General features: G+C 39.8%; 1 protein-coding gene across 2 annotated transcripts; it reads left to right on the top strand.

Annotated features, from left to right (window-relative positions):
- The first annotated feature begins 263 nt into the window (after positions 1 to 263).
- Positions 264 to 13004, top strand: LOC307014818 (protein kinase C and casein kinase substrate in neurons protein 3). Of its 2 annotated transcripts, none has more exons than XM_079643007.1 (10): positions 264 to 520; positions 2913 to 2980; positions 7801 to 7957; positions 8062 to 8297; positions 9175 to 9330; positions 9421 to 9596; positions 10351 to 10471; positions 10549 to 10619; positions 10769 to 10848; positions 11328 to 13004. In XM_079643007.1, exons 2-10 carry the CDS (start codon positions 2921 to 2923, stop codon positions 11435 to 11437), a joined length of 1167 nt encoding a protein of 388 aa, XP_079499133.1. In that variant the 5' UTR covers positions 264 to 520; positions 2913 to 2920; the 3' UTR covers positions 11438 to 13004. The 2 variants fall into 2 exon arrangements, with proteins under 2 accessions (XP_079499133.1, XP_079499132.1); XM_079643006.1 differs by lacking the exon at positions 264 to 520 and adding an exon at positions 718 to 942.
- The last annotated feature ends 843 nt before the right edge of the window (positions 13005 to 13847 follow it).

Genomic DNA, 13847 nt, shown 5'->3' with positions numbered 1-13847 from the left:
CACACACACACACAGTCTCTGGCTGGGTGAGTCAGCTATTGTCTGAGTCACATAGACATCCACGCACACATAAACAAACCAACAATATGGCTCACTTCATTAAAACTTCTCCGAGTGAGGTGAGGCGAGTGAGAGGAATAGAAATAGACGATATTCAACAAGTGGTGGAGCACAAAGAACAAGAGAAGCTTCCTGCAGCTGTTTTGGAGAGAGAGGGGAAGAGAGAGGGAGGGAGGGTGTTAGGAAGGAGAAGGAGGGAAAAGAAGGGAAAAAAAGGAGCCAACTCATCTGACAAACAGTGGGCCAAAGAAAGGGGAAGAGCAGGAGCAGCAGTGTCCAGAAGGAGTGGAAAATCAAAGTTGGAGAAGACAAGGAGAAGTGTAAAGACGACAGGACAGAGAGAGAAAAGGAGCCTGAGAGTCTGTACACAAATTCAATTTGGAAATAAAAAGTTTTTAGGCTGCCAAACAAAAGAAGAAAGAAGGGGGTTGAAGCAGAGAGGGCCCCAACATTGACAGAGGTAAGGAACTGTGAGCAGCATGTTAGCCTCCATGGCTGTGTAGTTGCATTTCAGAGAGATCTTATGGAGTGATCGAGCTCCTATTTCTGCTCTGTGTGTTCATTTGTTACTATATATTTCCTCTATGCAATGTGTGTGTGTTGTGAGTTATGTGTGACAGGGTTAGAAATGGGGACAGGGGGAGGAGCGAGTGTGTGTGTGTGCCAGAGGGGTGTAGGATACGAGGTGAAAGAGTTGGTTGGAAGCTTCAGATGGGATCTCTTAATTTGAATGACCTTCAGTCTAGTTAGTCGTTATACAGTTTTGAAATATAAAGTTAGAGTTTAGGATACTGGGAGTACTGGGGCGCACCTTCTGACCTGCCAAGAGATTATAAAACGTCTGGTGGACCCATGGTGGAATCAGATCTGTGCTGGTAGTTGGTAAGTTATCAAGTGGGTATTGTCCACAGTATTCACTCTTACATGTTGCTTTGAGCTATCGGAAAAGCACTAAAAGAAATGTTACTAATGATTATTACTATTTAAGTGTTGAACCTGAACTACAGCTGATTCGTAAGGTACATATTTTACCATTTGCCTTTATCTTACTTACTATTGAAAACCATTAAGTAAGGAATATGGGCCTCTATCAAAGACAAACATTTGACGTTCCAGGCGTTCTTTTTTCCTACTTCTATTTATTTTAATTTGCATATATATCTAGGATTGCATTACGTTATTGACATAATTAGGACACAGCTAAATCGGGGCCCACTTAAGCCCTTTAGACAATGTTTAAATTGATTATGAAGTCTATGACATTATATTCAAAAGGCGTATGGTGCCATTATATTGATTTCAGTAGTTAGGCAAGTTGCACAGCATGCTTTCTCTTGCACACAGACAGATCATAATGCTTTTAAAGAGTATGAAATCATATTTGAGAGGCATGCGATTAGATCACAGCTAAGACTGTGATTTGCTTGTGTACTTAAATCTTATGTACAGTTGGGATTGAATTCCCACAGGAAGTTTGCCTGTGTCATGAGGTTGGAGAGACTACGTAGTAAAAGTTGCAGGAATGCACCAAATGATTTGCTATTAGGCAGGCACAGCAGAGGACCTCCACCCCCATGTTCCTCTCAAAAGACACTGTCATGTCATACCCCGGGGAGAGCCAGCCATCGAGGGGACAGGAAGTCCAGGTCAAGGGTTAAAAGAGAGGAGATTCATTATTTTTTTCTGACATCCTGCAGACCTCAGGGTTGCATCTACGAAACCTCTGCATCAGACACAGGATATACGCAAGCAGAGGAAGATTCAGGCCAGTAGAGACATGGCATTATGCTTTGAGTGGAGCATGTGATGCCCCGTGAACCGCAGGACGTAGAGGAAAATCATTGAATCTAATCATGCGCCTAACAGAGTCATAGGAGAGAGAGATAGCTGGAGGGAGGAAAATCAAGCAAGACATGAGGGCTGTGTCTGGGTGGAGTTCAGTATTTCCTCGAGGGTTTGAAACACCAGAAGGCAAAGCTGCTGTGTGCTTAAATATTTAACTGGAAGTGGAAACAGACAACCATAAAGTAAAATGAAAAGAGCAAAAATACTCTTGAGTCAGACGGAACTTCTTATGCATTGCAAGTGTGTCTGTGTTTTTCAGTGAGTCAGAGCGGATGATAGGATTTGTTGCCCCCTATTTATTTTAGGATAGCTCATGTTTCGAGGCAGCATTGCTGGGAGAGGTTACTCCATGCTCTCTGATGTAGCATGTGAGACATTAACTGTACACCTCCCGGTTTAAATGTACTGTACACATCACCTTTCAACAGCATTGGCAACTTTTCTGAGGGTTTCAAAGCCTTCATTGAACAACTCAGTCTTTTATCTGATAAATGCTGATAGACCCTCAAATACATATACTGTACATTAGAGAGGTGTTTGTCTCTGTAATTGGCCGATACTTGAGGAGGACTTAAATGCATTTGGCAAGCTGTGGGCAATGTCCTACAAAATGAGGACATGGTTTCCTAATGGATATGTGGTTTTTAAATGATTCCCATGTGGAGGGATGTGTGCTAGTGGTTTTGAACTAAATTATAAAACGGTTATATTTATAGGTGGACATAATCATGTATGAATAATATGTATAATGAATGAGTCATAAACATTTTCTGACTGGGTTCACTTCTCAGCTGATTGAATGTACAAGATTTTCCGCTAAGAGAGGTTTTTTCTTATAAAACATACAACCTGTCTGACTGACACTTATTCATTGTTAACACTGTCGCTGAAAAGCCCCAAATCCTTCATTACCTGCACAATAGAAGCTGATTACAGAAAGGTCAGTGTGCAGATTGAAAGGCCGAGTCATACCATCTGAACTAATCATATACTCTTTACTCTCTCAGAGAACAGGATGTCGACGCTACCATCAGAAAACAGCATTGAAGATGCCAGCAATCGCAGCTTCTGGATGGTAAGACTGTGTGTTGTGTGTGTTACTCTGTCTTTGTCTGTTGCTACTTCCGAGTGAGCGTAAGAGAAGGATCCACAAGATAGCTTTACACCTGGTATCAAAACTCAATGACCTTCGTGTCAAAACAGACGAAACTGTTTTGTTTTAAGGCTACGGATCAGCATGAACAAGGCTGTGCTTTCATTTTTAAATTGGAATAGTAACCATTGTACTCTCTGAATAACCTTGCCTGGGTTAAGTGTGCCCCAGGAAGGTTTTTGTGATAGTGCTCAGCTCATTAGGTTTTTGATTGTTTGTGTTTGCTCGACAAAGTGGAGCAAAAGGGGTTTTGTGTCTCTGGGGGATGCACTTCAATGCTCTCTGCAACATCCTCGTCGTGCTACAGCACTGCAGCAAGATGTGTTTATTTGTCATGTTTTTCTTTTTGATATGGAAAAATAGTCAGCTCCTAAACAGATATAAGATATATTTAAAAATGTTTTAAATTTACATTCATTTGTCCAAAGTGACTTGAAGGGAACGTTTGATTTTGAGTTCCTGAAACCTTTGCTGATGTCAAGTGTGTCAAAATATTGCTGGTACTGTAGGTAGATTTAGTTAATTGCACACAGTGTGGCTAGGTGTGACGTCTGTGCTAACCTATAGTTAACTTCATATTTACTGCAAAGACATAAGAGTTGTATTGATCATCTCATCTAACTCTCACAACAGTATAAGCCTTAACCCCAAGTGTCAAACTATTTATTATATACGGAATAAACAGGAGAAATAAAAACCACTTACTATAAAAATGAACATGATATCACATAAGTTCCATGGTTGTTTATCCCGGCGAAGCTTTAGATTGTTTCATCTACAGCATCGATATCAGTGAGAACTAGAAAAGCCAACATCGCCAATAAGTATAAGAGAACAATAATGCATGTATCTTCCCCATGATGTTGATCCCCTCCAAAATTGAATGGGTCCTTTCTTGGCCCATGCTGGATCATTCATCCCACCCAGTATCATTATTTTCCGTGAACTAACAAACATAAACTCCCTTGCAGAAGTCATCATTCAGAGCACATGAAAACACATGATGAGTTACTCTGACAGCAGACTCAAGTTATTTACACTTCTTTTGAAGAATGATTAAGAAATGTGTGCCATTTCTTTTAATTACACAAATAACCTTTACAATTATGTTAATCTTCTCTGATGAATTACCAGTAATAGAAATAATACTATTTTACTTTTCAGAATTGCATACACTGCACTCTGTTTACTTGACACACTACTGTTTTGCCACCATGTTTTAAAGGTGTGTAAACACTTCAAACATCCGAAGTGCCCGACTATCTAATTTAAGTATGCTATCGCTTTAATAATGGCTTTGTCTCCCGTTGGCCTTGATGCCCTTCCCTACTTTTATCTCTCCCCTCCTGTCATTTTGGCTCCTGTTGTGTTGGATGTGTTTCCAGGCCAGTTCTCGTCTGTGTCATCCTGCCACCACGCTCTGTCATTATACTGCCAACTTAAGCTCTTTTTGTTTTACATTTGTCACCACCACTTTAATTTCCAATCATTGTGTATTCTGTAGAGTGTGCTATGACGCTGTGGACGCTGCCGTGCGCCCACATCACAGTATTACTCACTGCTGATTACATAGAGGTGTCCTGTGATCAGAGACATGCTCAGGCTCTAATGTTGTGTCTCTCTAAACACATCCTTTTTGCTGATTTCAAATCTAAAAGAGATATTTATATCTGTAACAGACTCTGTAAATGTTTGATTGAGTTGATTAGCCTCTTCAAAACAAAAAACATTTCCTTCAGGCTTTCTTTTTGTATCCATAGTTTAATGCTGTGAGGCGTCTCATGAAATGTTTTGTGCATTGATCTACATATGATTTGGAAGGAGAAAAAGAGAAGAGTTTGCTCCTACTATAGCTTATACTACTTCCATTTATGTATTTACTACTGCTACTATTGTGATTGCAGCTACTATACTTCAACGCTAACTGCAGCCATTAGTAGCTTGATAACTGCTAATAAGACTGTTGCTGATGCTGTAGCTCTTCTGCCTGTGGCTCCCACCGCTCTCTCTGTGCACTGACACGCTTTATAGGCTGGATAGGATCGGTTATATACGTGTAATTTGATTTTATAATGGAGGACTGTGGACATTTCCTTGCTGCGTTTTGTTGCTTGGACAAAATTCTCTGGTTGCGGATTTGCATCTGCCTCAAAGATTGGCCAACTGGGTCTCTGCAGCGTTGCCGTTGGCCTCAAAGTGGATTCCTCAGCTGTTTCTGTTTAATTCTCAGACGAGTGAGGAGCGTTAGTGCAAACCACAACAGAGGCAGAAAGAGAGAAAGTAAGGAAAGAGAGAGAAACAGAAGGCCGCTGATGAGAAGTACCCTGATTGATTCTGATTAGGGCAAAGGAAGCTAGAGTTTCATTAAAAGCATGTTTGACTAATATTCTTTATTTGAAGACTGCAGAAAATAAATAAACATCTTGGTACACATTTTCAAACACGCTGTGTTTACTGTGTCACACTTGAAGCCTTTAAAATGAAGGCAAACATGTTTTATATTAAATATCACATGCATTAAACAACACATGTAAACTACAGCAGAATCTCAAGTTTAATTAGAATATATTAGAAATGACTATATGTAATTCAATTAAGAAATGTTAATAAATAAATGTGTTGCAGATGTCTTGCATATTAACTAAATATAGGTATAGAAAAAAAGACTGCATATTTATCTTACGCTACAGTAGCTGCTTCACCAATGATAGGTTTTGACATAAAAATACTAAACTGCTCCCTTTTTAGATGCATTATTCAATTTAAGACTAATTAAGAGTCCCTTTAGGATAGAAGACCTTGTTTATCAATCGTACAACATTAAAGAATCAGGTTACATACTCTGACAAATCAAGGTTATCATGGTCTGCTAGGAGTGAGTAGTTACTCTGAAGTGAAATATCATCTTACAGAGAATTTGCCAAAAAGAAAGAAGTAAGGAGGAGCGTGGAGGAACTGAGAAATACTGCCAAGTATTGTGTGAAACATGTTTAATGTAAATGAAAAGCATGCAGACAGTGTGAGCTTAATTTATTAGACAGACATACACCTGTTGTTCACTTATGTCTCTGTCTGGTTTATGTTCATTGTGTAGTGTATGGAATAAACTCATAGCTTCAGATGATTTAACGTAGCATGTCTAAATGTTTCAGTAGATAGAGCCTGACAGAAAGTGAAGAGGAGAGTAGGAGTGAGTGCTGAGTAGGAGCTTACGGCGCTTGCCAGGAGAATTGCAGAGATTTCCAAATACTACTTCCACAAAGAACACATTTGCTACAGATATGGTATTACATTCAGGGCCTTGCCTCTGCTGCCCTTCTGTCCTCCCTCTCCGTCTGGGTTTTTATGTCCACGCCTCGTCTTCACGTCCGCTCACCACACCCTGCGATGCCGCGGCCATTAGACTTTACCACAAGAAACCTAATGCCAGTAAAGTGTCACATGTGGCGCGCAGAGGGTTGACCTTAGACGACTGCAGGAGTGGCATCCTTGTGAAAGAAAATGAGAATGCAAGCTGGACCTTTTTATGACAGACAGACAGACAGACTGACCAGACAATGGTGGAAGAGGCAGTTCTTATACAGAGGATTAACTAATAACATTAATAATGGCTACAATCCATTTAGCTGTGCTGGTTGCAGTTGAAGGATTTGTGCAGCCTGGCACCACTGACTGGGACACAGTAAATGGAACAAAGCAGTCATTAAAGGGATTAGAACAGATTTCAGGAAATACGCTCATTCACTTTCTTGCTGAGTGTTTGATGAGAAGATCAATTTCACTCTCACGTCTGAACAGAAAACATCTGCCTGGGCCAGCAGCCTGTCAGCTTAGCTTAGCATAAAGACTGCAAACAGAGAAGAATTGCCTCTGGCCAAACAACCAAAAGAGACTACACAAAGTGAATGCACCGTGCGCACACTGTAGCATCATGTCAAACAGCTTATTATTTTTGTTTTTTTTAAATGACAAAAACAAATAGATAAGTTGTGTTATCTGGTGATCTTAAGAGGTGCTTGTTGTTGAACTTCTTTGGTGGTTTCCTTTGCACAGAGAAAGATTGTTTCCAGTCTTTATGATAAGCTAAGCTAAGCGACTGTTAATGTATTATTTTGAATATTCTTAATCACAGTATCACAAAACACACTTTTGCTGTGCAAGGTGCTACTTTACTTGAAGGAGCAGGAAATCTGCTCTTACTAAGACCAGTAGAAGTAACTAGAGGCGTACTTTTCCCCCAAACTTTCATATCAATTGGGCCAGTAGGTTGTATGTAATCCTGCTGAAATAATGACAAACAAGCTATACTAAACATAACCTCCCCAAGATAAAAAAAAACATGACTACAGCAATTACTGTAATGAAAGCAGTATAGGCGGTAATACTTGTATTGACAAAAGTAATGTTTCCAGAGTATGCAGTAAAAGCATAGTATGAGTAGTGAGTGGAGTCTGGCTTGAACTGTTTCAGTCTCCAGTATTAGTTTCTACATTAATTTGTTCGGATACGTTTTTGTGTGCATGCTGCTGCCTGAATAAATGGTGAGCAGATGTTCAATTTTGTATTCACAAACCAAAAGACTATTTAACACTGGCAAATACATCGCCCACTTTGTCTTTTTTAATCCAAATCATTATGTGGTTGGGTGCTAATATCAAAGCTCCTAGTCTACTAAGCCTCCCTCCTTCCCATGTTTATTTTGCGTTAACAGTTGATCTTCCTCTCTCTCTGTGTCCTGGCAGCCTGGGAACTACCAGCCCTCTGTGAAGCGAACAGAAGATGCCTTCCAGGCCTGTAATGACATCGTGGCGTGTTTCCAAGAGAGAGCTCGCGTGGAGAGGCAGTACGCCCAGCAGCTCAGTGAATGGAGCACCAAATGGAAACCAGTAGTGGATTCCAGTAAGTATCTGCTAGTTTTTTTCCACAGCATGTAAACTGTGAGATATCTCTCTCTCTATCTCCCATTGGGATAAGAGATGGTAACAATACCTACTTCTCCTCAGGTCCTCTGTACGGATCTCTTCTGAAGGCTTGGCAGTGTTTTCTGTCCTCGGCTGACCGGCTGGCCTCCTTACACGCCTCCATCTGTCGCTCCCTGGTGTCGGAGGATGGAGACCGGGTCAGGACCTGGCAGAAGGACTCCTTCCACAAGAAGTTATTTGGAGGCTTCAAGGAGTCCCAGGACATTGAGACGGGCTTTACACGTGCTCAGAAGCCGTGGGCCAAGCGACTTAAAAAGGTCAGATTTGTCAGATTTCGAAGGCAGCTTCAGTGTTGCACAAGTGATTTAAAGCTCTCATCTGAGACATTGATACAAAATAGATGAATGCAGTTTTCACTTATAGATGACAGTTCACATTTCAAGATGTAAAATGCCTGATAAACCTACAGAGCTCTTTCAAAGTCCAATTGAAATGAAATGGCATCTTTTATCTGACACAGTACACATTATGTGCCTTGTAAGCAATTTGTTCTGTGTTCTATGAGACCACAGGGAAAAAATAATAGCGCCCACTTGACTGAAGTACACTGTTGGGATAAAAGACAATTATAAAAATGTACCAATCAAAGTGAGAATAATTGCAAGCAGAAGAGCCTATAATCAAAGAGAAAATGAGACACAATACACCGTCTGTTGTAGGTTTTGCAAAATGCAAAAGAACAAATACATAAAGCTCCTACAAACATGGTTGGTTGAAATCCTTTTTTCTTGATTACATTTAATATTCAGAACAAAATAAGAGAAATCAAATAGCCTTTTTAGTAATTTGTTCTTTTCTTTGATCCGAGAGCAGTAAAGGACAAGAGGACCTCTATCAAAAGAGAAATTTGCATAAAAAATAAACCCAAGCCCCTTAGAGAATCAATACATCATACACACTTAAATAGATTGCAAAATCACAATTGGATACTCATTTTGTAGCAGACCTCAGCTCAAAGTCAGTTTTTGACCACCACTATTTTATTCTGGACGTGAGGTGCATCTTGAATGGTTGCAATTGTTGTTGTCGTGAAAAACCTATGTAGACATCTTCCTTTGTAACCAAGGTGTCCTGAGTCTTCCTCTTCTGTCCCCAACTGAAGATTAATATGTTCTGTTTTTGTTTTGTCTACAGCTAGATAAAGTTAGGAGGGCATACCAAAAAGTTAGCCGAAAGGAGCATGCAGCGAGGGAGCGAGATTTACACGCTCAGGGAAACCCGGACGTCGCCATTGACAAACAGAAGAAGATCCAGGAGGACAGAGAGCTGGTTCAACAGGAGGCAGAGAAAGTAGGCAACATTTTTCATCATTTTAGTTGTCAATCGGGTATTAGTTTAACATTTCCCAGGTTTTTTTAATTTGTTTCTAAATGTTAACAGGTTCGTGCCCGCTATGAGAAAGTCCTTGAGGAGGTGAACCGCTACGTTCCACGCTACATGGAGGAAATGGAGTCCATCTTTGATCAATCGCAGGACGAAGAGCGCAAAAGGATTGTCTTCCTCAAACAGGCCTTACTGTCCATCCACAAACACCTGGACATTACTAACAATGAGAGGTGAACTTCAATGCTGTGCATGTGATGGTTGCTGTAAGTCTGTGCTGAGCAGTTTTGTGTCTAGAGTAGTTTATATGTGTTACTAAATTAATAATATAATAAAGAAATAACTGCTGTTTCACTACATACGGTACATGAGCATAAAGGAAATTATAGCAAAGACAGCAACTAAATGACTTTATGAAATCTGAAGGGGCCACAGGGGGATAAAGGGTAGATGAGAGTAATTATATACTCTATTAATCTGCCAAATTTGTGTGCAACCCTTTCCCTCAGCCCTTTACTTTACGCTGGATGGCAGTGCAAGTAGATTAAGTGCTAATTACAAGTTTCAATAAACTTTAGTTATAGTATAAGCATCAGAAGACACCATGCAATTAGCCATACAACTGCCCCATAAAGTATTCATCCACCTACATTCCTGCATGATGTGTTCATTATACCATGCTCAGATTACAATGCAATGTAAAGCCTTATGAGCATACATGGTCTTTTATGTCCTAGGCAGATACAGGCTGATCATTTAATATGGAAAATAACAATGTTGACAATTATAACATTTAAACTGACCGCAAAAAAGTGAAACATGTGTTACATTTTCAGTGTAAGTAAAAGTGGTAAGAGTGCACGAGATGGTAAAAAGTGTTCGGGGTAATGGATAGCAGCTTCTGTAAAACAAGTGTAGCTCTTCATTGGTTTGCCTCCGCTGGGTACCAATTTTGCTCCTCTTATTTACTCTCCACTTCTCCTTTAGTGTGAGGGCAGTGTACAATGAGCTCCACAACACACTGATGTCCATCGATGAGCATGAGGACCTTCGCTGTTGGAAAAACACCTACGGGCCCGGCATGCCCACTGACTGGCCTCATTTTCAGGTATCTAAGACCACCTCCATTTGTTGTTCTCAAATTGATTTGACGTTTTTTAACGATGTTGTTCTAATTATTTTTAGGAATGGATACCTGAGAAGAAAACCAAAAAAGGGAAAAAAGAAGTAGAAAAGAAAGGAACAATAGAGAAGAGGTCAGTAAATGTTCTTCAAACCAATTGTTTGGCAGGATTTTGTTTTCACTGTGATCTACTGCTGTGTAGCTTTTGTTGTTCTGCTGATTAAAATCCATCTGTGTCTCTTTTTTAAAATGATGTTTTTCCATCTCTTTTTCTTCCTCTAGTGTGATGATTGGAGGAGTGAAAGTAAGAGCTCTGTATGATTATCTTGGCCAGGAGACAGATGAGCTGTCCTTTAAAGCAGGTAAAAACACAAATAGCACCCTACGAAGCTTACTTTACTCGACTGTAGGATTCATTATTGACGGGACGTGTAAGTGTATATATATTGTGTGAACTTATTTGTTTATTTTATATTTAATCTTCAGTTATTTTTTTTCGTTTGTCAAATTGTGCTTTTTAATAAGGTTTTAGAAAATTCATCAGCAACTATTTGGTCAATTATTTGAAAGTTTGAGAACTTTTGCCAACAATTAGGTGATTCCGACTTCTCAAATGTGAATATTCTGTCACTTAAGCTACTATTTAGTCCGACATATTAAGCAATCTTATGAGGTCAATTTGATAACCAGGAGAATGTGATGACTTGTTGTGTTGCTACATTGTAATATTGTATGTCATAGACCAAACTATTAATCAAGATAATAATTGGCATATTCATCAATAGTGAAAGTAATTGTTAGCTGCAAACCTAGTTTTTATTTTATTTGTGTCTTCCTGCAGGTGAAGAGTTTTTGAAGATTGAGGATGAGGATGATCAGGGCTGGTGTCGGGGGATAAACGATGGTGGGTGTGAGGGGCTTTACCCAGCAAACTATGTGGAGATGGTGTAGTTAGTGCATGTAGACTGAAAATGAAAGATCTACATACTTCATTATATCATGGAAATTCACAACCTGGTATAACATCCAAATGTCAGAAACATAAAACCAATGCTGTCAAACACCAAGTAGCTGTTAACCAAAGATCTGGTCTGTGGAGGAGTATGATCACACGTATAAGGATATTTTAGCAAACAGAGAAATAAAAAAACTACCAAGGTTGTGTTATCTCTTGAAGGATTTTAAGAAATGTTTTAATATATATAGAACGCATAGATAATTTGTATGGAGCCCTATGATAACAATGCTTTAATGTATAAAATTGCTCTTATGGTACATTTTAAAACTAGCCTTTTGGTGCTGAAATTGCTTTACAGGACTGCGTTTTTTCCCTTGAACTGTTTTTATTTCCTTGCACATCAACACATTGCTATTATAATGCCCACAAAGCCTCAATATATGAAGAAAGTGACGCTAATACTGTGATGAAGCACTCTTTGAGTGACCTGTGTTTCTCTTCTGTTTATCAGTGTTTAAAGAACCAGTTCAGCATTATTCATAATACTGTTGTTTTCTGTAAAACACACAGTAAATGTGCTCAGTTTCTCTATGTGTCAGGTACAGGGGGGATCTCCTAGCTTAGCATCAACACTCATTCCAGGAACCATGATGCTGTCTTATTTTTTATCTTGTTAACTTAAAGTAACTATCATCAATATGTTCCACTTGCACATGTTATTACACCCCTCACTTCTACAGATCTTTATTGGATAATTCAGGCCTTTGTTTTGGTTTTCTGCCTGCAAGCTTTTGGTTCAGTCCCACCACTCTCATCAGGGTTGTTTTCAGCTAAAGCAGGCAGCTGCTTTCAGTGAGAATTATAAAAAGCATAAAAACAACACCTGTGGAGCTCTGCAGACCAAGGCTCAGGGGGAAGAGCGGGTTGTCCGTTACATGCAGGCTTGGTGGTTCAATCCCACACTAAATCTCACAATATTTACCGATAGCCCTAATGCCCTTGCATGGCATTTTCACCAACAGCAAGCTGTTTTTAAAGCATTCTATCCAATAACATAGAAAACTGTTATATAAACGCTGGTTATTTATAATTTTTTCAACCGTGATGGAAAGAGGCTAGGAGCTTCTCCCTGTTTCCAGGATTTGTATAAAGCCAGAACCCACTCTCTATGCATTTATTTCCGGGACTAAACACGTCTAAGCATTAAGATGCTTTGCCAAACAGGACCCAGGTTTCAACATGTCCCAGACGTAGCGCTATCTCTGCACACAATGTTTAGTGATGAAACTGATATTAACGCCAAACATTCATATTTCTTAGCATGTAAGACTGTTCCTTAAAGATAAGTACTTCTGAACAAATACTTTCTGTCTGTAATCATCTGTTGCTGTATTGCATGTATAATGCTTATCATGGCAGGCATCTTTACCAAAGTAAGGAAACGGTTTGCCTTCCTCTTGTCTGAGCATTTGTCAGTAGACTTTCTGTGTATGAGCTTTGTGTTCAGCTATGCATTTTCAGCTGCCTGTCTTTTGGAAATAAATTTGCAAAACTGTATAATTGAATTCAGTATGGAAAGAATGACTGTGTTTGTGTGATAGAGACACGGAGAGATAGTTGCTGTGTGTGTTTGTTTATTTATTTTGTTTGTTTGTTTGTTTGTTTGTGTGTGTGTGTGTGTGTGTGTGTGTGTGTGTGTGTGTGTGTGTGTGTGTGTGTGTGTGTGTGTGTGTGTGTGTGTGTGTGTGTGTGTGTGTGTGTGTGTGTACTTTTGGACTCTAGAGGATGATGCCATAGTGATTCTCACACACACACACACACACACACACACACACACACACACACACACACACACACACACACACACACACACACACACACACACACACACACACACACACACACACACACACACACACACACACTTTTAAGGCCTCATGTCAGTGTCAAGGGAAGTCTGTCCAGGTCAAACGCTGCTCTTTATCTTGCCACCACAGAGGCAGATGCAGCCTGACATCAACACATGGGCATCAGCCAAGCAGACCACACCACTGTTTATGTTTGAGGACAACGATAGGGAGAAGTTCAATAATAAATCCTGGTCATTTTAACACACACTTTTTTTTGCAGTAAATACAAGAAGCCAGGAGTGTCTAAGAATGTCAGTTTCCAAGAAGTAATGGAAATAATAATGTCACCCTAAGGAATCTTTCCTTACCTGATGACAGACTTCTTAAGTGTAGACGAGATGTAGAGTGATCTGTGACCATAAATACAGGTGAGTAAGAGCCTGGGATTAGCTGACAAATGGACATACTTTGCAAAGGAAAAATAAAAGAAAGACTGTCTGACGCTGGCTTCTTGTTTTGAAAGGAAGATACACGAGCCAGCGCGTGGGGGATT

This window comes from Notothenia rossii (assembly GCF_949606895.1).
Source record: "Notothenia rossii genome assembly, chromosome: 8".
Taxonomy (NCBI): domain Eukaryota; kingdom Metazoa; phylum Chordata; class Actinopteri; order Perciformes; family Nototheniidae; genus Notothenia; species Notothenia rossii.
Note: the sequence above shows the minus strand (reverse complement) of the source record. Positions and strands in the feature narration are given on the sequence as shown.

Excerpts from the sequence above, each read along its gene's own strand:
- LOC307014818 (XM_079643007.1), top strand. The coding sequence starts at position 2,921 with ATGTCGACGCTACCATCAGAAAACAGCATTGAAGATGCCAGCAATCGC. Across the intron at positions 9,597-10,350 it reads GACATTACTAACAATGAGAG|TGTGAGGGCAGTGTACAATG; the intron begins GTGAACTTCAAT and ends CTTCTCCTTTAG. Across the intron at positions 10,620-10,768 it reads AAAGGAACAATAGAGAAGAG|TGTGATGATTGGAGGAGTGA; the intron begins GTCAGTAAATGT and ends TTCTTCCTCTAG.